We start from the raw sequence: 26,837 nt of genomic DNA on the forward strand, positions 1-26,837 counted from the left end.
GTCAATACAACACAAACAGTCTCTCTACTACACAAACAATTTCTCTATAACACAAACAATGTCTCTACATCACAAACAATTTCTCTACAACACAAACAATGTCTCTACATCACAAACAATGTCTCTACAACACAAACAATGTCTCTACATCACAGAAATGTCTCTACATCACAAACAATGTCTCTACATCACAAACAATGTCTCTACAACACAAACAATGTCTCTTCAACACAAACAATGTCTCTACATCACAAACAATTTCTCTATAACACAAACAATGTCTCTACATCACAAACAATGCCTCTACAACACAAACAATGTCTCTACATCACAAACAATGTCTCTACATCACAAACAATGTCTCTACATCACAAACAATGTCTCTACAACACAAACTATGTCTCTACAACACAAACAATGTCTCTTCAACACAAACAATGTCTCTACATCACAAACAATGTCTCTACATCATCACAAACAATGTCTCTACATCACAAACAATGCCTCTACAACACAAACAAATGTCTCTACATCACAAACAATGTCTCTACAACACAAACAATGTCTCTACATCACAAACAATGTCTCTACAACACAAACAATGTCTGTACAACACAAACAATGTCTCTACAACACAAACAATGTCTCTACATCACAAACAATGCCTCTACAACACAAACAATGTCTCTACATGACAAACAATGTCTCTTCAACACAAACAATGTCTCTACAGAACACACAAACAATTTTCTCTGCAACACAAACAATTTTCTCTACAACACAAACAATGTCTCTACAACACAAACAATGTCTCTACAACACAAACAATTTCTCTACAACACAAACAATGTCTCTACATCACAAACAATGTCTCTACATCACAAAACAATGCCTCTACAACACAAACAATGTCTCTACATCACAAACAATGTCTCTTCAACACAAACAATGTCTCTACAACACAAACAATGTCTCTACATCACAAACAATGTCTCTACATCACAAACAATGTATCTACAAACACAAACAATGTCTCTACATCACAAACAATGTCTCTACATCACAAACAATGTCTCTACATCACAAAACAATGCCTCTACAACACAAACAATGTCTCTACATCACAAACAATGTCTCTACAACACAAACAATGTCTCTACATCACAAACAATGTCTCTACAACACAAAACAATGTCTCTACAACACAAACAATGTCTCTACAACACAAACAATGTCTCTACAACACAAAACAATGTCTCTACATCACAAACAATGCCTCTACAACACAAAACAATGTCTCTACATGACAAACAATGTCTCTACAACACAAACAATGTCTCTACAACACAAACAATTTCTCTGCAACACAAACAATTTCTCTACAACACAAACAATGTCTCTACAACACAAACAATGTCTCTACAACACAAACAATTTTCTCTACAACACAAACAATGTCTCTACATCACAAACAATGTCTCTACATCACAAACAATGCCTCTACAACATAAACAATGTCTCTACATAACAAACAATGCCTCTTCAACATAAACAATGTCTCTACAACACAAACAGTCTCTCTACTACACAAACAATGTCTCTACATCACAAACAATGTCTCTACATCACAAACAATGCCTCTACAACACAAACAATGTCTCTACATCACAAACAATGTCTCTACATCACAAACAATGTCTCTACATCACAAACAATGCCTCTACAACACAAGCAATGTCTCTACATCACAAACAATGTCTCTACAACACAAACAATGTCTCTACATCACAAACAATGTCTCTACAACACAAACAATGTCTCTACATCACAAACAATGTCTCTACAACACAAACAATGTCTCTACAACACAAACAATGTCTCTACAACACAAACAATGCCTCTACAACACAAACAATGTCTCTACATCACAAACAATGTCTCTTCAACACAAACAATGTCTCTACATGACAAACAATGTCTCTTCAACACAAACAATGTCTCTACAACACAAACAATTTCTCTGCAAACACAAACAATTTCTCTACAACACAAACAATGTCTCTACAACACAAACAATGTCTCTACAACACAAACAATTTCTCTACAACACAAACAATGTCTCTACATCACAAACAATGTCTCTACATCACAAACAATGCCTCTACAACATAAACAATGTCTCTACATCACAAACAATGCCTCTTCAACACAAACAATGCCTCTTCAACACAAACAATTTCTCTACAACACAAACAATGTCTCTACATCACAAACAATGTCTCTACATCACAAACAATGCCTCTACAACACAAACAATGTCTCTACATCACAAACAATGTCTCTACAACACAAACAATGTTTCTACAACACAAACAATGTCTCTGCAGCACAAACAATGTCTCTACATCACAAACAATGTCTCTGCAACACAAACAATTTCTCTACAACACAAACAATGTCTCTACATCACAAACAATGTCTCTACAACACAAACAATTTCTCTACAACACAAACAATGTCTCTACATCACAAACAATGTCTCTGCAACACAAACAATTTCTCTACAACACAAACAATGTCTCTACAACACAAACAATGTCTCTACAACACAAACAATGTCTCTGCATCACAAACAATGTCTCTACATCACAAACAATGTCTCTGCAACACAAACAATTTCTCTACAACACAAACAATGTCTCTACATCACAAACAATGTCTCTACAACACAAACAATTTCTCTTCAACACAAACAATGTCTCTACATCACAAACAATGTCTCTTCAACACAAACAATGTCTCTACAACACAAACAATTTCTCTACAACACAAACAATGTCTATACAATCAATGAAGTCAATAGAATAATATTGAATAATAAAACCTTGATTTAAATAGATTTTATTTCATTCAAAAAAAAAATGTTAACAATAAAACTCTTTTTAAATCTTAAAGCAAATCTTGTTAACACAACTATTTGCTTTTAAAGTTTAAGTTTCTAAAAATAAAAATTAATTATTTTAAATCATTTTTTTAAAGATTTAAAACGTATATACCCTGTTTTCTTAAAATTTTTTTTTTGTATTTTTCTTCATATAAATGGAGCATCAATATCTTTTACAATAAATTATTTATTGTTTAAACTTATTTTATTAACTATTTAATAAAATTTTAAGATTTAAAAACAAAAAAGGTTTTGGATGGTCATTTCACAAAGTATGGGAAAAATCAAAATCAAATCGAAACTATGAAATAAGTCTTTGTTCATTGTTATTTGCTTTATTTACTAATTACATATAATACAGACAAGTCTTACTTTGGTTTGATATTTCTGAAGACCCCTCCCATGGAGAGTTGGCGCACTTGTTTTGTGGTGCCAATACTGTTCAGCACAAAGAGGAGATCAGTGTCTGTAAATCCTGTAATTGTAACATTCATAAAATCTCATATTGCTTTTTTTCTGTGTTTTTTTTTCTTTATTATTATTATTATTCAATAAATATATTGAACACTTTTACCTATTTATTCCTTTAAGAATACTTATTACACTACTATAAACATAAGTAACATCATTACTTTTCTGATTACACTTCAAAAGTGAAATAAAAAATCTGTATGTATATATTGACTGAGGGTAAGGTTGACTAAAACCACCATTAACTCCCTTGAATAAGTAAGAATAAGATCTAGCTATCTGACCGAATTACCAAGTTTATATGAATACCAAATTGCCAACATACTAGCTTAAGGTAGACCATGGGTAATGGGCACTATAAGGAATTGACAACATAGGACAGTTATATGTCTTCAAGGTCACCTGATTGCAAAATCTAAATAAAATTTACCGTGTGGTTTATGAGTTATGGATATATTTCTGAACTAAGACTTTGCTATTTGAAGGGCTTATTTTCAGAAATAAGGAAACTTTAAAAAATCTATAATATCATCATTATGAAAAATGTTTCCCTATTGCTCATTGTTAAGAAACAAATAATAACATTCAGGTAACTAATTACACAAGCAAAATGATTGTTTCTAAACAAAATGTTCTTAATATGTATAAAAATGTTACCCTACCCCACCCACTTTAAATACTAATTTGACCATTTCCCTATATAAAAAGCCTTATTCAAAATATCCCTAAAATTTACCACAATGAGGGGCTGTTTTCAAGTTTTGCCTGAATTTTTTTAAAGGTATATTGGTTGATCATGTGAAATATAAAATACTTTTACCGTGCAGTTTTTATTTTATAGAAGTTTAAATATATCTGGTATCATATTTGTTATAAATTTTGGCATTATTTAGAAAATAAATACCTACAATAATTAAATAATTTAAATCAAACACTTTTTTCTTCCATAATGGATCAGAGAGATACATAAATAATGTTAAAAAGAAAAAAAGAAAGAAAAAATAGTTGTCCCTTCTTGGGTTTGAACCCACGCCCCTCAATTTCAATGTATTCTAGCCTATTTGAATACTCTTCAATGTGGAGGTAATGCATTACCCATGGTCTACCTTAAATAATTGAAAACAAATAAAATATTGTGCTGAGTAATATAAATATACTCATGTATAAAGCATAGTAGATATCTTTAACATAACTCTGGCAAAGATAATCTATAAAAACATAGACTAACACTTACCAATATTGCTCATATTTAAGCTGGAGATATTCTTGGTCAAACAATTTTGTAAGTACTGGGCGGCCTGACCTGGTAATTCCATACCACTGATGTCTAAATGAACATCTTGAATATTTCTGTTTGAGCTAATCCCCAGCAGTAGGTCCCTGAAATGCATAAGCACCCATTAAACCACCAACTTTCCATAAGTTAGTTTGGAAGGATAGCTTCTTCACAGGCAACAACAAATTATCTTGATCAAAATTTGAAGGCCCAAGAAATTCAATGTAAGTAATCTTTATATTTCATTCACATAGGCCTCATTTAGATTTTAGGAATTGTCTAGCCAAACAGAAAATAACCATGAGAAGACAAAAACTTCAGCTGTTGATGAGAACTTTATCTCATAAGAGTTTAAATTAATTGTGGGAAAAACTGATACTGAAAGAATGTTATTTATAACTATATATAGAGTCGCTCCGCAGAAGTTACACTGCAGACACTTTTCCTGAAAACCGACACATTATATTTTCACTTACTTGATAGCATCTGCTGGTAATTTTGCTCCTGACAGATCTATATGTTTGAGGGCATACACAGAGGCAAAGAACTGTTTGAATGATGCCTGTACAACAATATCTTTACTCTTCTTGTTAGAGAATGTTGTCCTTGCTAACTTCAGCTCTGTTATATTCTGACTACAACCTCTTTGTAAAGGTGACATTAACTGAAATTATATAATGTTATTTTTAACTTAAGTTTAGAGCAATCTTATAACATATTATGTTATTTTTAATTTAAATTTTGAGCAATTTTATGACTTTTTCAACATCAAAAAGGAAAGACTCAATCATAACAAGGATCCAAATTAACACTGTAGTAATTCAATGATCAGATTCTTTGCCTTGGTATATTTTAATAATGGATTTATCTGTCTATTAATCTGGAAAAGGCTTTTCATAATTCATCAATGGGATTTTTCTATTATAATTCTTCTGTGGAGGAGAAATCAAAAATGACACAAGAAAATTGACCAGCTAGCTATCTGTATAGACTACAAGAATATGGAGGCTGGACAGACAGTATACTGATGGCAGAGACACATAATTATTGCTGTTAGCATTTCAGAAACATAATTGAAGCCAGTATGACAATAGTGTAGTTAATCCTTAATAACTGCCTTCTTCATTTCTACCTTCATTACTTAATATTCATCATAATAAAACTGTGAATTGATATAAATTCATACAAACATGTAAAAGCATTACTGTATAAACTATATAGACTGATTTCCCTAATTTACAATAATAGAATTACGAATCATAGCATCAATACAAATACCACTCTACATTCTTGATATGTTTTGTTATGTTTCATTTTTATGCCCACCAGCACAATCTAATCTAAGTCATATGGCGCCCAAACAGGAACAATGACTTTGGTTAACCTAGGGTGTTACAAAATTATAGCAACACCAATAGTCAAAACCAAATCATCTGCTGGAGAGACGCATCGACTCCAGTTATTCAAACACATTTAGTCGCCTCTTACAATCACGCAGGGATAAACAGTTGCTGCAATTCTAATGTCTCAATCCTTAAAGGCAACCTGTCCACCACAAGGGGTTTCTTCCTTTATAAAGAATATGAAATAACAAAATAACAAACAGATACATTCTCACTTACTAAATGTAAGAATTCCTGGTATGCATAATGCTTTTCATGTTCATAGAAATGGGACAATATGAGCTGCGTCACGACAAAACCAACATAGTGTGTTTGTGACCAGCATAGATCCAGACCAGCCTGCGCGGATCAGCCTGCGCATCCGCGCAGTCGGATCAAGATCCATGCTGTTCGCTATCAGTTTCTCTACTTGTAATAGGGTTGGTAAGCGAACAGCATGGATCCTGATCAGACTGCGCGGATGCCCATTATGTTGGTTTTGTCATGGCACGGCTCATATGATTTTTTATAAGAAGTAAAAAAGTATTACCTTATCAAGTTCTACATCAGTGCCTGACAGGTCTAGATGACTTAACATGTTTGGTGATGCCAAAAATGCATAAAGGTTCTGAAGAAAAAAATTATATATAAGGAACACTAGATATTCTGCTAATATTTGTTTTTTATTGAAATTTCTTCCTACTTTATATCTAGTTTTCTTTCTTTGTTCAATGGTTGTCGATCTATCAGCGGCTTTTTATCAACAATAAATACATGTTTCTTCTATAATTAAGTAATTTGATTTTTTTCAACATTCAAAAATGATAATAGTTTAACATCTATTTCAAGGATGTTGATGTTGAAAATTTGAACGTCAAGATTACAATACCTGACCTCTTATACTAGCTATAATCTTTTGCAGAGTAAACAATAGAATATCCAAATCTTTAGCATTTGTTGCTGAAATATTGTATATCATGTTAAAAATATAAATTAAAACACCTAAGTTTTTATCATAATTAAATCAACATCATGTACAAATCTGTCTGGACACATGGTACTGTAGTGTATACAATTTAGGTAATTTTTGGTAACCTCATTGATGGGCCTCAGATATAAGTGTCAACACAATCAGAAATAAACAAACTAGTTCATTAGTTAGGAGAAGAACCTAGCTAACTGTGTCACATTTTCAGATCTCTAGCTTTAAAATTATGAAATCAGTATGGAAAAATGTTCAAAAAGTGTCCGGTTGGTGGTCCCTGACCAGTAGTGTTGAACTTAAAATAGGTTCCTTTCTAGGACACCTGACAATATATAAAGATACCTGTAGATCATCAGGCTTGTTGCCAGACGTAACACCTGCCAGTACCAGGGTCTGTAAGGTATTGAACACATGTGGGCTTCTACTCATTAACTCGGATATTTTGTTCAAACCTTTAGAAGTGATTCGAGTTTTTGACAAGTCTAACCATGTCACTCTTCGTCCACGGCTACTCAATGCACCAAATATATGCTCTGCACCTGAAATATTGAAAATAAAATATGTTTCAAACATATTTCTTGTTTTTCTATAGTGATTTCCTTTTAGTCATGTATTGCATTTGTGTAACAAATGTAAATTAATGTAATGAATATAATGAAAAACTAAGTAAAATTATTTTAAGATTTTTGCTAGACAATGGTTCAATTCAGTACATCACGCATTTTTCATGAGCTTTAAAATCTAACAGAATATATTTAGGTTGCATTTTTATAGCTGTACTGCTCAAGTGAGGTTTAAGTTGCCTTTTTTTATCATAAAGTCATCAACAATGTGCAACAACTGACCTCCTGCAAGCTTACTTGATTGCTTAATTATCCTGAAATGATAAGATTTTGTTCTTCCAAGAATGGCAACTGGTATAAGTATTCAACCTTCCCAGTAAACTGTTGTGCCTGGCAGTCATTTAAAATGCAGTGAGATAATAAAACATGAAAATTACTTGGCTATGAACATGTGTATGTTTTTGCCAATAAAATATTTGACTTGTTAAGCTTATATTAAACTAACCTTCATCTTCTATTGGATTATTGGATAGATCAAGTTTGTGTAGCTGTGTATCAGACATAGAAATAGTTGACAGTTTCTTGATGAAATCTCTGTAATACAGTAATATATAGATATTAACTGATTTATCATGTAAAACCTGTGTCAGTTTTTTGGAGTTAATTGAAGTTGCGAAATATATTTCAGTAATACACCTGCAGACAGTCACAAAGTGGTCAATCACTGGCTTAATAGCATGAATAGTAATAGTAATAATAATGTTGTAAGAAAAATATGTGTCAAACCTAAGGACTTGAACAAAGTACTATCACTGCATAAAGACATTGTTTCAAAAAATAAATATAACAATGACCAACACAATGTTCAATTCATCTTTAACAAGCATACTTATCTACAACTGTTTATAGTTATGCATAAAGAGTTATTGTTTCTTAATTTCAAAGATCACTTCCTCACACAATTACGCATAATAATAAATGTTTCTAATCTGTTAATACCTCATTTTAAAGTAATCAACAGTGTTTAAAAAATTAATTTCTATTATATCTGCTGTGTTGACAACTTACGTTGTAATACCGGTGTTGCTAAGCAACAAGGCTTCTATCACAGAATTCTTTTTCATGACACGAAGGACTTCAGTGCAAACATCTGAATTCTAAAAATAATACAATATTGTCATTCACCAAATTGTCCTTAAAGTCATCCGGAACTTAAAACTTGTAAGACTTAAATCCTTGGAAGACTGACATTATACTTTGTACTTTAGTAAACCATTAATATACACGACTGTTTCCTCATAAAAAATAATGATCCCCCCCCCCTCACTGACAGCATTCCAGAATCAAACACATTGAAGGGGTCAAGGTCAGGAATTTCATTCATTTAGCCACAGAGGAGAAACTTTTTCATATTAATAATCTACTATAATAAACTACCTTGTTTCACTACATGGTATGAGTTAAAACAAATACTTACTATAAATATTATTGTTTTTAAACTTCCTTTTATAACTTAATCATCGATTTAATATTTTAAACAATGTATAACATATAGCATTATAAAGCAGACAATGTCACCCAGCCTTCCTTTGTCTAATAGTTATTGTTTCTTTTTCTCTACTGGGCAGGAACCAGTTTCCGGACAATACCAGTTTCCGGACAAGTATTATAACGGCTTAATTTTGGCTTTATCGATGACGATCGGTATTATATGTCATGAAGATGCTTGGTTTGATTGTTTGAGAAAATAAACTTCCTTCCAAGTTGATACATCATTAAAATTTCGTGAGGATATCTTAACTGTGTTTTAAAAACAGCCTTATATCCCTTTGGGGCATGTAATTTGTTCTGCGCATGTGCAATATTTTGTTTATTTCGGGATATAATTTGGGGTAGCAATTAATGCACAATGTACTTCATTCGAAGTTCATTGGGTGTAACCCCAGAGCTAAATCTGTAACGTATCGGAAAACGGTGTTTAGCTAGGTTTACTCCACTTTCGCACTTCGTTGCTGCCGTACACACAAAAATATCCGTTTCACTTTTCAGTCATTCCAAGACCCATCACATGATCGTTATTTTTCCTATCATAAACATATTTCAGTAAATCAGCTTAATTATATAAGAAAGCTAATATGTGAGAAGAATTTTTTTGTTATATTAGAATAATTATCAGTTAAAAACAGATATGAATAGCAGCTTAATATATGTCTGGAAACTGGTTCTGCAAGAGTGAACAATTTACACTTTTGATGACCTTATTCAACCCTTCAGTTTGTACATTGCTTACGTCACCAGGCAGTATTAATTTTGTTATCGGACGTAGTTAGAGCCCAGGTTTTTGGTATGTTAGTTTTATAAACTCAAATTCTGTCCGGAAACTGGTTCCTGCCCAGTAGGGTGAGAAGGTGAACTAAGACTTTTTATCAATCTAACAAAATATAAACAATGATGACAGCTATCTTGTTCTGTTCGATTACACATCCATGTGTCAAATAACAACAATCTAGCTTTTTAAAAAAACTCTACTGGCATGCGAGCAGTTCCCGTACAAAAATCATAGTTATTTAAACATTATTTTTTATTACGCTCACTCACCAAAATTTGAATGTTACACATCAATATTCGGCTCGTCACACAAATCATGGAAATTCCATAATGTTCTAAACATAGAATAACCCTTACTTATGAGGCCTCATATGGGGAACCGAAATTATCCATTATTTTGTATGAAGAGAAGTAGTTCCCGTACATAAAATCTAACCCATAATAATTATACAATTTTATTATATCGGACCTATTTTTCATTTACAATTGTTGAACAGACCATTATCTAAGAGATAAATAGATGTTATTCAGGAAATAGAGCGTAGACTAAACGCGGGTATTGATTACCCGGTACCGTTACCCCAACGCATTCACATATGCAATAGCATGCTTTCTATGCGTGATATTTTACGCATCAAAGCCATAAAATTATTTTATATAGTAATATTGGTCAAAATTCTGATAATTAAGTTTTCATCACATTGCCTACTTATTTGTAAACAGGTGGTATTAGTGGAAAACCCTTTAAAAAGCCTCGCGTGTAAGTATTTTTGCGCATGCGCGCAAGGACGGAATCCCCCAGAGAAAACAAGGTTACGTTTTGACGACGCACAGGTGAAAGTGATTTAGAATCAGACTTTTTATACGATGTGCCGAACTGACACTTAGATTTTGTCTCGTTTATGTATCTGCTAGATTTGAAATGAATTTTTGAAGAATGCAAGTAAAAATCGAGCGTTTAAATGAAAAATACGGGTACTGCTTCTGTACGGGAACTGCTCGCATGCCAGTACAGTTCAAAATTCATTTCTTCTGCAATTTACCACACTAAAAGGAGGAGACTTTTTGTTCTCAATTAAATTTGTCAAGTTATTAGTCACCTCAAGAACTATCTGTTTCTGTCACTACAAACTAGAAATGAAAATATTTTGATAAGTATCTCAAACTTTATGATGAATGACTTTGGTTGCTACTATAATGTAAGACAGTGTGATGTTTAACTTACCAGTTTTACATTATTTGCATTCAGACTTGTAAACCATGTATTGTGAACAAGTGCCGAAACAATTGGTATTAAATCCCTGAAATATATATACAGTTACTTTAAGCATTGATAAATATTACTGAAAATGAGATAAACATCCAGTTCCTTATAGAGAATATCAATGTAAATCAAACAGAATATCAATGTAAATCAAACAAGGGCAGAATAAAGCTGTATGAAATTTCTATATATCTGTGGCATTCATGATCCTAAACTTTCTGCAATCTAATAACTGAAGAGAATATTATACTGAAATTATATCAACAACCAAAATTATTTAATAATAGTAACATTCCTGGGTAATGTCATTTATTTCTTTATTTCACATACTATTCCAATTAATTACAAATTATCTATTTCCCCAATTAATTAAATAAATTACCTATTATGTATTCCCCTTATTCAAGTACTTAACTGCCAATCATCTTGTTCTGGCAGCCACTTTAGATCATTATTTTCGTGGACTATTAGTATTTCAACATTTATCTTTTTCATTTTTTTTTTACAACCCTTACATATTCAAAGTAAGATGGTTCCCTTGTTACCTAAATTAAAAATTTTCAGCTCAGTTATTATTTGTTTGTAACATATTTTTGTATATGTTCTGTTTCTAATTAAGAATTTTACCTTTCTTTCAAATGGTCAAAATCTCTAAGACATAATTCTCGGGAGTCTTGTGACAGGTATATAGTGTCTACATCCTGTAAATACAATCATCATTTACCTATGTTAATATTTTATATGCTTTACAGGTTTAATTGGTTTAATTAACAGGTTTATACATCATTTAAAAAATACGTGATGCGCTCAGTAAAAGCTGAACTATGCCACAATTAAATATATATAAGAAATGAACTCTTTTTTTTTTTTGCAGATAATTAGCCAGTTCATTATTCAAATAAACTAATGCACCTTTTATTTAACTTTGAATCATTATACAAGGAAATTCAAATTATATCATACAGCTAAGAAACTTTAACTACATTTCTATTTAGGAAACAACTATAAATTCACCACAATGACATTGCATATTCATTACAAGATCCTGTGTCAGTCAACCTTGAAATTTAAAAACATATATATGAAGTTATGTGCATGTATATGTAACAACTTGATGATAAGGGACAATATCTTACCCAGGCCACTTCATCCCTGTATGGAAGGTAATGGAAGTCACACATACAGGAGTACATGAGGGTATAGCCACCACATGGACCAGTTTCCTTCTGTTCAATGGTATGTATCAGATCGTTCATCAGATTTAGTCTCGATGGCGGCTGTACTTCTATGGTCTTTATCAACCTTCTACAAGGTATCATTTTATATATACGTTAAATATTGATCTAATGACATATATATTACTGCTGTAGTTAACATTGCAGTCTATGTGCATGAATCATGTTTCATGTACTTATACACATGTCACTATTTGTATACAAGTGAACATGTAATATTATACATGTAATATTATACAATATCTAAGAATTATTGTTATAAAGTGATATTATTATTATTATTATTTTTATTATAGTTGAATGGCTCACAATGGGCACAATTTTCAGTAATTCAAATATTGATAAAAACAATAGAAACATATAATTTGGAAATTTCAGATAAAACTAGAAATGTGTCCATAGGACACGGATGCCCCCACACGCCACTGTTCTGTCAATCTTATGACTCTGGGTCAAATATTTTTGGGACTACATGTGCCACAAGTTGAAAATTAAAAATCAACAAAGGGCCATAATTCTGTTAAATTTGGTCGCAGCAAAAATTCCTACCTTTACTAACATCTACACATTAAGGTTGTTAATCCCTGGAAGTTTAAGCAAAATCTGCCATCTGGTTTAAGAGGAGTTGCGTTCACAAAATTTCTACATAGTATATAATGAAAAAAACAACAAAGGGCCATAATTCTGTTAAATATGGTTGCAGCGAAAATTCCTTCCTTTACTGCCATCTACACATAAAGGTTGTTCATCCTTGGAAGTTTAAGCAAAATCTGCCATCCGGTTTAAGAGGAGTTGCATTCACAAAATTTCTATATAGTATATAGTGAAAAAATCAACAAAGGGCCATAATTCTGTAAAATTTGGTCGCAGCAAAAATTCCTTCCTTTACTACCATCTTCACCTTAAGGTTGTTCATCCCTGTAAGTTTAAGCAAAATCTGCCATGCGGTTTTAGAGGAGTTGCGTTCACAAAATTTCTACATAGTATATAGTGAAAAAATCAACAAAGGGCCATAATTCTGTTAAATTTGGTCGCAGCAAAAATTCCTTCCTTTACTACCATCTACACATTAAGGTTGTTCATCCCTGTAAGTTTAAGCAAAATCTGCCATGCGGTTTAAGAGGAGTTGCGTTCACAAAATTTCTACTTAGTATATAGTGAAAAAATCAACAAAGGGCCATAATTCTGTTAAATTTGGTCGCAGCAAAAATTCCTTCCTTTACTAACATCTACACATTAAGGTTGTTCATCCCTGTAAGTTTAAGCAAAATCTGCCATTCGGTTTAAGAGGAGTTGCGTTCACAAGATTTCGGGACGTACGGACGGACGGACGGACTGACGGACTGACGGACGGACGGACGGACAAGTGCAACGCTATATGCTCCCACATTGTGGGGGCATAATAATTAATGCAAAAAAAATGTAAATAGAGTTAAGAGTGATTTATTATGCATATTTATATGATGAATAATAAGATTTTGTTCTAGAACAGTTTATTATCTGCTTCATGTAGATATTAAATATTTCGGATCATGTATCTCATACTTACCAACAACATGCATATATCTGTGTGGTTTGTTGCTTTGTATGATACTAATGATTATTATTGCATTTAAGTATTTTACAACCTTATAAAATTATTTGTTGGTGTAGGACTGAGAGCATGTAATCTATATGTATTAACTTACTCTAATGGGTATGCAGGAAAGACAGTTTTGAGAGAAGTTCCTATATGTGTGATCATATGATCAACTTCGTCCGTATCGGCCTCCAGGGTGGTGAACGTGAACGATTTGTTGTTCATTAATGAGGTAGTTATCACAAGCTGGAAGAAAAAAAAAACCCACAAAATTATCATTTATACTTAGAGCTTATACTAACTCAAGGTGACTTATAAATATAAGGCATTTATGATTTAATTTTGCTTATATTACATACCGTATGTAAAACAAAGGGCCATGATTCTGCTACATGATCAAATAACAAACTCGTAACAATATGCAACAGAGAACTTGATGACAAAAGTTTGACTGAATTGGAATACTTTGAGAAAAGTAGAAGTTAAGCTGGGAAGAAGTTCTTTACCTTATGCTAAGCCTCCCATTAGCTGACAATCAACAATTTGATTGTCAACCAGGAAAACATGCTTACAAACAATCCTCAACTTAAAGTTCAGGGCATTCACATACAGTATATAAAAAGAACGTAAACTATAAGAATTGGGTTTTTTTATTTGATTTAAACAAGGTAATGTCAACCCACATTGGCAACAGTTGAAATAAAATTTACCTGATTTGGTCTCTTGCTTTCTATGGCTTTAATATCAAGGTAATGAAACTCGAATTCTTTCTGAAATATTGAAATAAAATATGAATATATGTAACTTTTTACTGTGTTTTCATACTTACCACTACATGTATATTGTACATTTATATGGAAAATTCAGGAAAGACAAAGCAAGAGTTGCTTGTTTGACACAAATACCATTCAACAAAATATTGAAAACTGGTAAGTCTAAATATAATAATGACCTTGACATATTCATCAAAGTATCGTAAGACTTCATCTACCAACCACATGATATCATGCTTGATAATTTATAGAAAAATCTCTCCAAAGTTTTTTTTCAGTGAAAACCATTTTCAATTTTACAATGACCCTTTCATTTGACCTTTTACATATGTACATGTACATCAAACAGTCCTTAAGTTTATTGACAGGAAATAATATGGTTAAATGACCCACCATTTGACATGTTGAAATAATTGGATAAAATAATTACGTAGAGAATAAATGGTTTACCTTAACATCTTTAGCTGATTTGGCTGTAAACACATACAATCTGTGTGCAGAAAATGCCTGTAAAACAAAAATGTTCATTTTCTTTAGCAACTCATGGAAATATTTTATAGAAATTTGTCTTAAACTCTAACAAGAAACTAGAAGTGAAAACAAAGATGATATAGATCTACAACAGTATACATGTTTATACATTATATACAATGATTTCCTTGTGGAAGGGAAATTGTGAGAACTGAATAATAAGTAATAACGCTTTGTTGCTCTCTTGTTTTCAGATAGTACAAAACAATATAACCCCAGCCGCACCCCACCATCCTTTGGGAATACAGTATTTTCAAACCCTTTGTAAAGTCCCCAAACAGCAGGGACAGGCAGACAGTATAATTACAACTTAAAGCTCCTTCTCAGCAAATTAAACATATATTGAATGGTGCACATACTTTGAAAAAGTATTTTGTGATTTGCTTTCAAGCGCTTGAAATTTACTCAATATTTGTATAATGCAAATGTTGTCATGACAAAATACATGCACTACTGTGCAATGCCATTTTTCGGAGTCGTAAAAGCAGCATGGGTATGTGATACAGAGACATTTAAAATGAAGTGAAATTATTCTTCTCAACCAAATTAAAATGAACAAAACTGATTCAAAAAATAATCTGGGATTATGCTGCCTCAATAAAACTTTATAGCTTTGTAAAACAATATAAATATAGATAAAGATAACCTATTTTGAATACATGTATAAATTATGGACACTCTATATCTCTTTATAATAAAAACCTACAACTTTTATCAATTTAATAGTTAAGGCCATAAGTGAAAACTTTAAAGGGATAATCTAGGAGACAAGTTCTCCCCTGCAGCCAGTGATTTATGAGAGATATTACTTGTCAATTATATACATACAGACCACCAACAGTAATTACTGACCTCTAATATACTTGAGAAAATTCTGTGGTTAACTAGGCCATATCATTTATTACCAATTAATAAACTTCCTGCCCCCACTTCTTTACTACATCAGTTCATACATGTACATGTTAAAGCTGCATGACTCCAGAAGAACTCAAAATATTTCAAATTAATAAAACTTGAGAAAAATGTACTAAGATTTTAGAAAAATTAAAAATATTTAAGATTCAAGTAATATTTTACATGTTATGTGCGATTAAAGATTTTGCAGTATCTATACCCATATTTCTTTTGTGTTATTAACACAGTAAGGGCTACTTTTGCTTATTTTGACCTCTTTTTGGTAATTTACATGGATTGCAAGTGCTGTTAGCAATGTGTAAATAATTTTCTCTGTTTACTTCACAATATTTTATTTTTAAATACATTCTTAAAACTTTCATGAAAATTAGCATGAATCTGAAGGCATGCTGCTTTAAAGTTGTATATGCATATTTGTACATATTAATATGATATCAAAGAGCTACCTCTTACTAACACAGCTTGATTAAAGAGATAAACATTTTACCCAAAACATTCTTCCTTGTTCAATAAAAATTTGTTTTCCTGGGCTAAACTTTCTTACCTTATAGACACCTTAGTTATTTTGGCATGTGAAACTGAAAGCCTAACTACAAGTAGTTATTTACCTACAGTATATTTGAATTAACAAAAATTTTAAAAAATCTGGACACAAAAAAAAGATTGTTTTAAAATCATTGAAAATATCTTGAGAACATGATCATTTTAATATAAACACATGGATTTTTTTTTATATTTTTAATTGACAAAGATTTTACTACAAACATTAATTTTGTGTAATATTCTATTTATTCTAATAACATGACTTCAGACATAAGGAACCTGCCTGTTCAACTCAGTATATATTCACAAATTGTTTTGAGTCTGATCACTGTAGTGAAAATTGTAAGATGCTAGCCCCTGGACTGGTTTTAAGTGCTTTAAATATATTAATGTGAAGACAGACAATATTTTTTGGATGACAATAAAATCATAAAATCAATCAGTATTCATTCTGATGCACACTGGTTGAAGATTAGTTAAAAGACAATATATCTGTCAGTATTCACCATCTTCAATTGATTCTAGTGATTTTTGTCTGCTTTCTTCATTGCCAATCACTTATGTGTGTATATATAGGTGTATTAAATCTATATATGAGCCGCGTCATGACAAAACCAACATAGTGTGTTTGCGACCAGCATGGTTCCAGACCAGCCTGCGCATCCGCGCAGTCTGATCAGGATTCATGCTGTTAGCTTACAAACCCTATAACAAGTAGAGAAACTGATAGCCAACAGCATGGATCCTGATCAGACTGCGCGGATGCGCAGGCTGGTCTGGATCCATGCTGGTCGCAAATGCATTACGTTGGTTTTATCGTAACGCGGCTCATATTTAGAGCATGCTATCAGTGAGACAAATACACCTGATCACAATATTTCTCATCAACTTCCTAACAACCTGTGCTTTACAGAATGTCACGATCTATATTAACTTCCTAACAACCAATGTACTTATAGTATTTCATGATCGATGTCTACATATTATTTACATCATAGAATACAAGGTAAATAGGAAGTTCTGTCTTATATATCACCTTGTAAATATATACCAAAACTAGACCAGAATAAAATCTCCATTTTTACATAGGATGATATATAAACTGTATATTTGACAATAGGTAAGATGAGATAACAATTCAAGTTATGCTTTATTAAACATTAAATAGATAGATAAAAAACATTTAATAATATGTTACTTGCCTATGACAAGTTTTCAGGTTTAAAACAGACAGTGTGTGTAATATTGTTTCATGGCTTAAAGGTCCATCAATGCAAATTTGGCCAAATTAGTTCTTTTTTTAATGGTTCATACTCTTTGAAATGACCAGGGATGACAACAGTAATTATGAGTTACTCCATGGTTATCATACCTAATCTTTAATAACACAGAACCTGGAGGACTATACAAATTTTCACAAGTTTCTGATCTGCATATACCATAACACAGTACCTGATATGGAAAATGATATAAACATGTACCTTGAAAAATAGTTTCACACAATAAGATTTTACCATCTACATAAAATAAAGCATCAAAATATTTGTCAAACCTATACTTTGCTGACAGTTTGCACTGAATCTGCCATAAAATAAAATTTATTTTTAACAAACGATGTGATAATCAAAAAGATATTATCCATATATTAAATTTTAGAGACGTGAAGTTTATAACTATCAAAGGATAAAATATTGTTTACAGTATTTGACCAACTACAGACTTGTGTTCTTTACAAATGTAACCATGGCCTTACACTTTGTGATCTTTACCCATAGACTTTTGATCTCTATAAATGTAGCCTTGACCTTAGACTGTGATCTCTATCAATGAAGCCTTGATCTTAGACTGTGATCTCTATCAATGGTGCCTTGACCTTAGACTGTGATCTTTATCAATGAAGCCTTGACCTTAGACTGTGACCTCTATCAATGAAGCCTTGATCTTAGACTGTGATCTCTATCAATGAAGCCTTGACCTTAGACTGTGATCTCTATCAACGAAGCCTGACCTTAGACTGAGATCTCTATAAATGAAACCTTGATCTTAGACTGTGATCTCTATCAATGAAGCCTTGACCTTAGACTGTGATCTCTATCAATGAAGCTTGACCTTAGACTGTGATCTCTATCAATGAAGCTTGACCTTAGACTGGGATCTTTATCAATGAAGCCTGACCTTAGACTTGGATCTCTATCAATGAAGCTTGACCTTAGACTGGGATCTTTATCAATGAAGCTTGACCTTAGACTGTGATCTCTATCAATGAAGCTTGACCTTAGACTGGGATCTTTATCAATGTCAAAGCCTTGACCTTAGACTGGGATCTTTATCAATGTCAAAGCCTTGACCTTAGACTGGGATCTCTAACAATGAAACCTTGACCTTAGACTGTGATGTCTATCTATCAATGAAGCTTAACCTTAGACTGTGATCACTATCAATGAAGCCTTGACTTTAGACTGTGATCTCTATCAATGAAGCCTTGACCTTAGACTGTGATGTCTATCTATCAATGAAGCTTGACCTTAGACTGTGATCTCTATAAATGGTGCCTTGACCTTAGACTGGGATCTCTATCAATGAAGCCTTGACCTTAGACTGGGATCTCTATAAATGAAGTCTTGACCTTAGACTGTGATGTCTATCTATCAATGAAGCCTTGACCTTAGACTGTGATCTCTATCAATGAAGCCTTGACCTTAGACTGTGATCTCTTTCAATGAAGCCTTGACCTTAGACTAAGATCTCTAACAACGAAGCCTTGACCTTAGACTGTGATCTCTATCAATGAAGCCTTGACCTTAGACTTGGATCTCTATCAATGAAGCCGTGACCTTAGACTGGGATCTCTATCAATGAAGCCTTGACCTTAGACTGGGATCTCTATCAATGAAGTCTTGACCTTAGACTGTGATGTCTATCTATCAATGAAGCCTTGACCTTAGACTGTGATGTCTATCTATCAATGAAGCCTTGACCTTAGACTGTGATCTCTATCAATGAAGCCTTGACCTTAGACTGTGATCTCTTCCAATGAAACCTTGACCTTAGACTGTGATCTCTATCAATGAAGCTTGACCATAGACTGTGATCTCTATCAACGAAGCCTTGACCTTAGACTGTGATCTCTTTCAATGAAGCCTTGACCTTAGACTGTGATCTCTATCAATGAAGCTTGACCATAGACTGTGATCTCTATCAATGAAGCCTTGACCTTAGACTGTGATGTCTATCTATCAATGAAGCTTGACCTTAGACTGTGATGTCTATCTATCAATGAAGCTTGACCTTAGACTGTGATCTCTATCAATGAAGCCTTGACTTTAGACTGGGATCTCTATTAATGAAGTCTTTACCTTAGACTGTGATGTCTATCTATCAATGAAGCCTTGACCTTAGACTGTGATCTCTATCAATGAAGCCTTGACCTTAGACTGTGATCTCTATCAATGAAGCCTTGACCTTAGACTGTGATCTCTATCAATGAAGCCTTGACCTTAGACTGTGATCTCTATCAATGAAGCCTTGACTTAGACTGTGATCTCTATCAATGAAGCATTGACCTTAGACTGTGATCTCTATCAATCAAACCTTGATCTTAGACTTTGTGTTCTTAACATCTTTAACTTTGAACTTTGACTTTGTACTCTTCATACGAAATTTACCTTGAATTTAGACTCTGCGAGTGCCTCAAAACATAATTTGGTATATAAAAACACTATTATTTAAGCTATCCCCAAACAAATTTACCTTATGCAAAGGGACAAAAATGTTTATGTAATGTATACAATTTGAGTTTAACTACAAGCAAACATATCTGCATTTATATCATAAACCTAATGAAGCATTCCCTCTATGGTATATTATACACCTCACTCAATGTGATACCACTTTCTAATCTTATCTTGCTAACTCAACCTTTTCAGTATTTTAGATAACCAATAATCTTATCACATCTAATCTAGTATACGGAAGTATAAATTGTTACAGTAAAATAATAACAATTTATCATTGCAATGAACAATATGTCACATTAGTGCAGTATAGTGGGTTAAGTTCTTCTAAATTCAACAGGAGTTAACCAGTTATTGCACTAAGGTGTCAAATATCTCTATTCTTTACTCTGCTGTGTTTGTATAACTGCCTTGTCCCACATAAACTGCCTTGTCCCACTTAAGTTGTTAATTAAAGTGTATAAAGCTATATATCTGCTGTAAAAAATTTTGTTTGAATTTTGAAAACAAATGCTTCCAAAATGCTAGTATGAAAGAAAATTGAAGTGCATTGCCTTAAAAGTGAATGGCACATGCATGAAATTATTGCTAAATGGCTAAAACCCTACTTACAATAGCAGTATAATATTTGTTCTGAATCATTTTATTCTGTTTTCATACAAAATCCATGTGTGATTAATAGCAAAGACATTCTATGTTACAACTTTTTCAAAAAATATACCCTAAGATTATGGTAAAAATACAATTTTACTTTTCATAAATTTTATGAAAAAATTTCATAGCAGATAGCTTTATATCCTTTAAAGTGATTTCATATTGAAATTTAGCAGTAAATAATTTAAAGACAAATAATTGACAAATATGAGAGTGGTCAGTTGCTACACACTTAAAGTACATGTACCATCCTATAGGTGCTAGCTAACAGATAAGAATTCCCTTACCCAGATTTGGGTTTACCAAACAGAAATCAATAAAATATATAAAATATATACCGTAAGATAATAAACTAATATTGTTTCATACATTTATTTTCAAAGTCAGGTATTTATAATGACAAATTCTTTTGCCTTGACTAATGCTTTAAATACACTTTTCACAAGATTTTGATAATAAAGTGAAGAATTTAATTCTTAATTGCACATAGAACTATAATCCTGGCCTATCAACAGACAATAGCTTCTGTATAGACTCTGTGAGGACTATTTCCTGACCTAACAGCAGTCAATGACTACTGTATGTACACTGTTTAATAGGACTATTTCCTGGTCCATCAACAAGTCAATAACTACAGTATAAATTTTGTTCCTCCATTTAAGTATTTCAAATTCTATACAGTTAACAACTGACCATTCAACAAAAACAGCTGACAAGGCATTAACAGTGAAACCTGTGTTAAATACCACCTTTAATTATAGACCAGTTATAAAATACCTGTCATGACCAGTAATAAGTTCAAGCCTTTATAATGCAATACTTTTAGGCTATTTTACCAACCAACAAAAAAATAATTAATCCATTTCCCAAAACTATTCTTTCTTTACATGTTTAATCATAATATAGAATTTGAAATAAAACATTAAAAGACTGTAATAAAGTTTGGTCATTCTTAGCTCTATAATAGTAAAATCTGATAGAATTAGGATTTATATATACTTTTTAATAAAAGCTACAATATCTTTGCATTGAATTTTCATATCTAATCATTAATTACTTACCAAAACTCTTTTTTCTATTTTGTCCTTTTTTACACAATAGTGGACAAGGCGTTTTATTGATAGCTTGACCCTTCTGTCTATACATCCTCGCATGCTTTCTGAAATGATGAAATAACTTGAAATATTTGAATTCTAGCTCTAGTGCTGGTAAAATCTATTTGCTATGATCTTTTGGCTTTTGCTACTCAAGCGAACCATTGATTCTTACATTAATTATTTTACAATCTAATGTATAGGCTTCACATTATTCAGACATCTATGAAACATACATGACAATCAAGTTTATTATCATAAGATTTATGCAGCAAGAAAAAGAGATACACATCCTACGACATCAGATTTTAATTCAATAAAACAAATGACTTCAGGAAAATTATTTATATGATTAATTTCGTTCAAAATATTCTTTATCAATTCTCTTTTAATGGATCTAGATATCAATCTTTTGGCTTTGTGGTATACAACACATATTAAATTAAAGCATGCTTTGCAATTACTCAGCCATACCAGTCTTTGTGATTATATTCCTGCCCATTTAAACTCAGGCTTTTTTTCAGATCTGAACTAACATGAAGAACTGTAAGAATATTGTGGGGTCAGACTGTAGCTCTTTTGTGATTTCAGGATGAGAATGTGACCCAGTATAAACGCCCTGTTTAACTGGCATTTCATTTAAAGAGAGCTCAGAACATATTTTTTAAGTAAATTTAGTATAAAGTACACCTTTACAAAAAGAAACTATCAGAAACCAGGTCTTTTTCTATGAATATCTATCATGTTTTGAGTTTCCCAATAAGACTGTATCGTCTACATGTATGCAGAGAAAAAAAACCCAGTACAGATGCCACAAACCAATCAAAGTGTCTATAAGTTATACTAGAATGCATACTTGACTTCTCAATTTACAATTTCAACTGTAGTTCTTTGAGTAAATGATATATAAAATATATCATTTTTGCTTGTATTTAATTTTCACCCTTTAAGTTTTCTTGATCACTTACATAATTTGTATATAGCAAAACTATACTGAGTTATACTGAGACATGTTTGATAGTAGCGAGAAGGGTTTATATAGCGCATTTTCTATACCATTCTATATGAAAGACCCTGACCTAGGTTATGTTTGTTTCATACTTTTTGTGTACAAAATATTAGAAACACATTTCAGTTTTAACACAAAAAATATTTTCTGTGTCAGATAAAAAAATACAATGACTTTAAAAAGAAAAGGACTGAATATTAGTGTTGATATGAAAGGTCTTGTTTATTACAGTGTCACCCCTACCGAAAGGGCCAGCCATTTCTGACTTATGAGACACCTTTTGCTTGCATATCATGTACCTCCCAACTCCTACCACTATGCCAGGCGCCAGGCGGATAGACATTGGTAACCATTCATTTTGACAACCTTGCAGCTCACAAAGCAGCCATTTAGGAACGAGTCCCACAAGAAACATTCATCCTTCAATTAACACTCCCTGTGGGGCTCGAACATTCGACCTTCCGATCCAAAAGAAGACGCCTAAACCACTAACCAGTTATTTATTTATAACAGCTAGAGGGCCAGGTAGACCTGTGGTGATTTGACAGTTGGGCAGTTGGTTTAGGCTTTAGGGCCAACTTGACCCTTAACAAAAATAATTATTATAGGCGAATAGATGGAATCTATATGGATAAGTCAAAAGTCCCTCTAGTCAAAAGATTGTGCCTATGGTATATCGACTCTATGCAATAAAAATGATATTTATGGAATTTTACTACTGTAAATTTTATATGCTGTACTGTATCTGGAAAGGTTTTTAAATCATAAAAAACATTTCCAGTCAAGATTAAAAACAGATAGAATATCGAGACATGCTATAATCGGTCAATATTTTACTCTTGTCTTTCTTTCAACAACGAGAAACACAAAAACAGTTAACAGTTTTTGCGGCTGTCCATACAATATTCGTTTGTAATTTCAATATCAATTTGTTTTCTGTTCCCCACCCACTTGTATTTTGGTAATTTGGACACCTGTTGATTTCTAGCTTACCGAGGATGTCTTTCGGCACATTATTTAGTGATGCCATCTTGTCACATAGAAAGAAAAATATATCTAGTTTATAATCCAGTAAATTTTGGCGTTCATTACATTAAAAGAGCTTTATAACACCAATTTTTTTATTCATAATAAAGTTTCACTTCCATCTAGACTCCATTTTGTGACGTCATGTTATCTATTTTTAGCAAAACCCGGAAGCGTGCTGGTTTATTTACTAACAAAAATCACGTGTCTATATAAGTAGCATATGCCCATAAAAGGATTAAAATATTCAATATATCTGATTGTAAAGATTTTTTTATCTGTATTGTATGTGTTTACCTTGACGTAATGCGTTTCTATTATTAATTCAAAAATCTCACCATTTTTCGCGGTACTAGCTAGCTAGCACTTCTATTGATCTTTGCAGGGTCTGGATGTAGGTTTTTTTACTAGACGGGACTGGCAATAATTTTTCGAGATAAATGTTCCATTTGATGTAGGCCTACAGCAATAACATGTGTGCAAAGTTCCAGATCGTTCGCTCAAACCTTTTTCCAAAATAATTATTCTACTTGTAAATAACCCAAAATTGAAAAGCGTTGCAACGCTTTTCATCCAAATTGGGTTAAGAGTAGCACAAAAATACTATTTTCAATCAATTTCTGAAGCTCATTTCGGTTTCTGGTAGATCTGGGACATAAGATAACTTATCTTATGTCCCAGGGTAGATCAGGTATGAAAACAATTTTGCGGGATCCGGGATCGTGTAAGATATATAAGGAAAACTAATAAACTATATTTTTGTTGGTTTTTGCCGTAATGAAAGACGATTAAACGTTAACTTTTTATTTTTTATTGTATTTAATGACCGGTAAATTAATTTTACTTAAGATATAAATAATTTATTGACCGGTAAATTAATTTTACTTAAGATATAAATATATTTAATATACTTAAAATGCGGAAATCACAATACTTATATTTGCCTAATTGGAGAATAAAATTTTTTGTTAATATAATTAATAATGGCTTAATTCTATGTACATGTATTTAAATATCATTTTTAGAAAATATCATAAGATATACTTAACATCATTTATAACCAAATAAAAAACTCTTGACATGTATGACAGGTGGTAAATTCCCAGGATCTCTGTACTGTGTAATAGATCCCGGCTTTTCTGAAAGCAAGATGGTAATGGTCATTTTCCCGGGATATATATATCTTATTCGATTCGGCTTTCTTAATGCTTTCTTTAATGTCTTAAAATGAATATATTTTTAAGTATGAACAAATTATGAGCAAATTACTTGTCAATGAAATTATGAAATGAAAAAGAACGGCAGTGGACTCATTTTCTTAATAAATTTGCCCAACATATCGTCCCATGGTGTTAATAAACATTGGTGTATTGAAGATGTCTAGTGACACTTCCGACTATGACCAATAGACCGAATGATAATTTACTCTTTATCTGTACGTCTAATACGATCCCGGCTTTTCTGAAAAACTATATACTTGAACTGGTCAATTCCCGGGATACCTATATGTTTTAATACGATCCCGGGGGTTTTCGGAAAAAAAATTTTATTCTTTTTAACTTGGGGCAAAAATTCCCCTTTATTTTTACGGGTTTCCCGGGGGTTTTCCCGAAAAACCCCTAAATTATTGAAATGGGGCAAATTTCCCCGGGAAACACTTATCTTTTAAAAAACGATTTTCCCCCGGGTTTTCTTTAAAAACTTTTATTTTGAAATTGGGGCAAATTTCCCGGGGTCCCTTTTTATGTTTTTAATTTTCAAAATTCCCCGCTTTCTTTTAAAAAAACCCGTTTTGGGAACCCGGGGCCAATTCCCCCGGGATCCCTAAAATGCTTTCCCAAAACGATCCCGGGTTTTTTTTTGAAAAACTTATTTTTTTTGACCTGGTTCCCAATTTTCCCCCGGGGGTCCCTTTTTTGTTATAATACCCATTTTCCCCGGGTTTTTGAAAAAAACCCTATTTTTTAAAAATGGTCAATTCCCCGGGGGTCCCTTTTAATTTTGTTTTTTAATTTTTGGGGTTTCCCCCCTTTTTTTTAAAAAAAAAATATTTTTTGAACCCGGGGCCCCAAATTTCCCCCGGTTCCCTTTTTTATGTTTTAATTACAAATTTTCCCGGGTTTATGGGGGAAGACCCGCCCTTAAATTAAAAATGGGAAAATTTTTAAAGTTGGGTTATTAAAAAAATATTTCTTCTTTTTCTTCTTTTTTTAAATAAAATAAAAAAAAAATTTAAAACATTGTTTGTTTTGGGAAATTTTTAAAACCTTTTTAAAAAATCCAAAATTTTTTATTTAATTTTTCCTTGGTTTTATATTATAAAAAAAAAATTTTCCCGTCCTTTTGCACGGTAAAAAAAAATGTTGGGGAAATATCTAATTAAACCCCCTTTTAAAATTTACTTTTTTGAGGGGGCCCTTTTGGTTTTAATTTTGGGTTTTTATTTTTTTTTTCGACATGGGCTGTTTGGGTTTTTTAATTTAAATGAAAGGGCCAAATTTGGGTTTTTTAAAAAAACGTTTTTTTGTGCT

General features: G+C 32.3%; 1 protein-coding gene across 1 annotated transcript; it reads right to left on the reverse strand.

Moving 5' to 3' along the window:
* Window positions 1–486: 486 nt before the first annotated feature.
* Window positions 487–24,461, reverse strand: LOC132760005 (F-actin-uncapping protein LRRC16A-like). Its single transcript, XM_060751891.1, has 19 exons — window positions 24,274–24,461; window positions 22,239–22,336; window positions 15,251–15,307; window positions 14,738–14,797; window positions 14,137–14,273; window positions 12,350–12,518; window positions 11,841–11,914; window positions 11,175–11,250; window positions 8,690–8,778; window positions 8,127–8,215; window positions 7,401–7,597; window positions 6,624–6,701; window positions 5,168–5,355; window positions 4,650–4,795; window positions 3,317–3,419; window positions 1,954–2,020; window positions 1,485–1,600; window positions 1,060–1,116; window positions 487–547 (listed from the first exon to the last, which is right to left on the reverse strand). Exons 1-19 carry the CDS (start codon window positions 24,308–24,310, stop codon window positions 487–489), a joined length of 1,899 nt encoding a protein of 632 aa, XP_060607874.1. The 5' UTR covers window positions 24,311–24,461.
* Window positions 24,462–26,837: the final 2,376 nt, after the last annotated feature.

Source organism: Ruditapes philippinarum, unplaced genomic scaffold (genome assembly GCF_026571515.1).
Source record: "Ruditapes philippinarum isolate M1 unplaced genomic scaffold, ASM2657151v2 ctg339_1_1_1_1, whole genome shotgun sequence".
NCBI lineage: Eukaryota > Metazoa > Mollusca > Bivalvia > Venerida > Veneridae > Ruditapes > Ruditapes philippinarum.

Bases quoted from the DNA above. Each gene is read 5' to 3' on its own strand.
- LOC132760005 (XM_060751891.1), bottom strand. From the start codon at position 24,310: ATGGCATCACTAAATAATGTGCCGAAAGACATCCTCG. The intron at 14,274-14,737 runs GTAAATTTTATT...TTTTTCTTCCAG, and splicing joins AAAGCAAGAGACCAAATCAG to CTTGTGATAACTACCTCATT. The intron at 7,598-8,126 runs GTTAGTTTAATA...TCAATATTTCAG, and splicing joins TAATCCAATAGAAGATGAAG to GTGCAGAGCATATATTTGGT.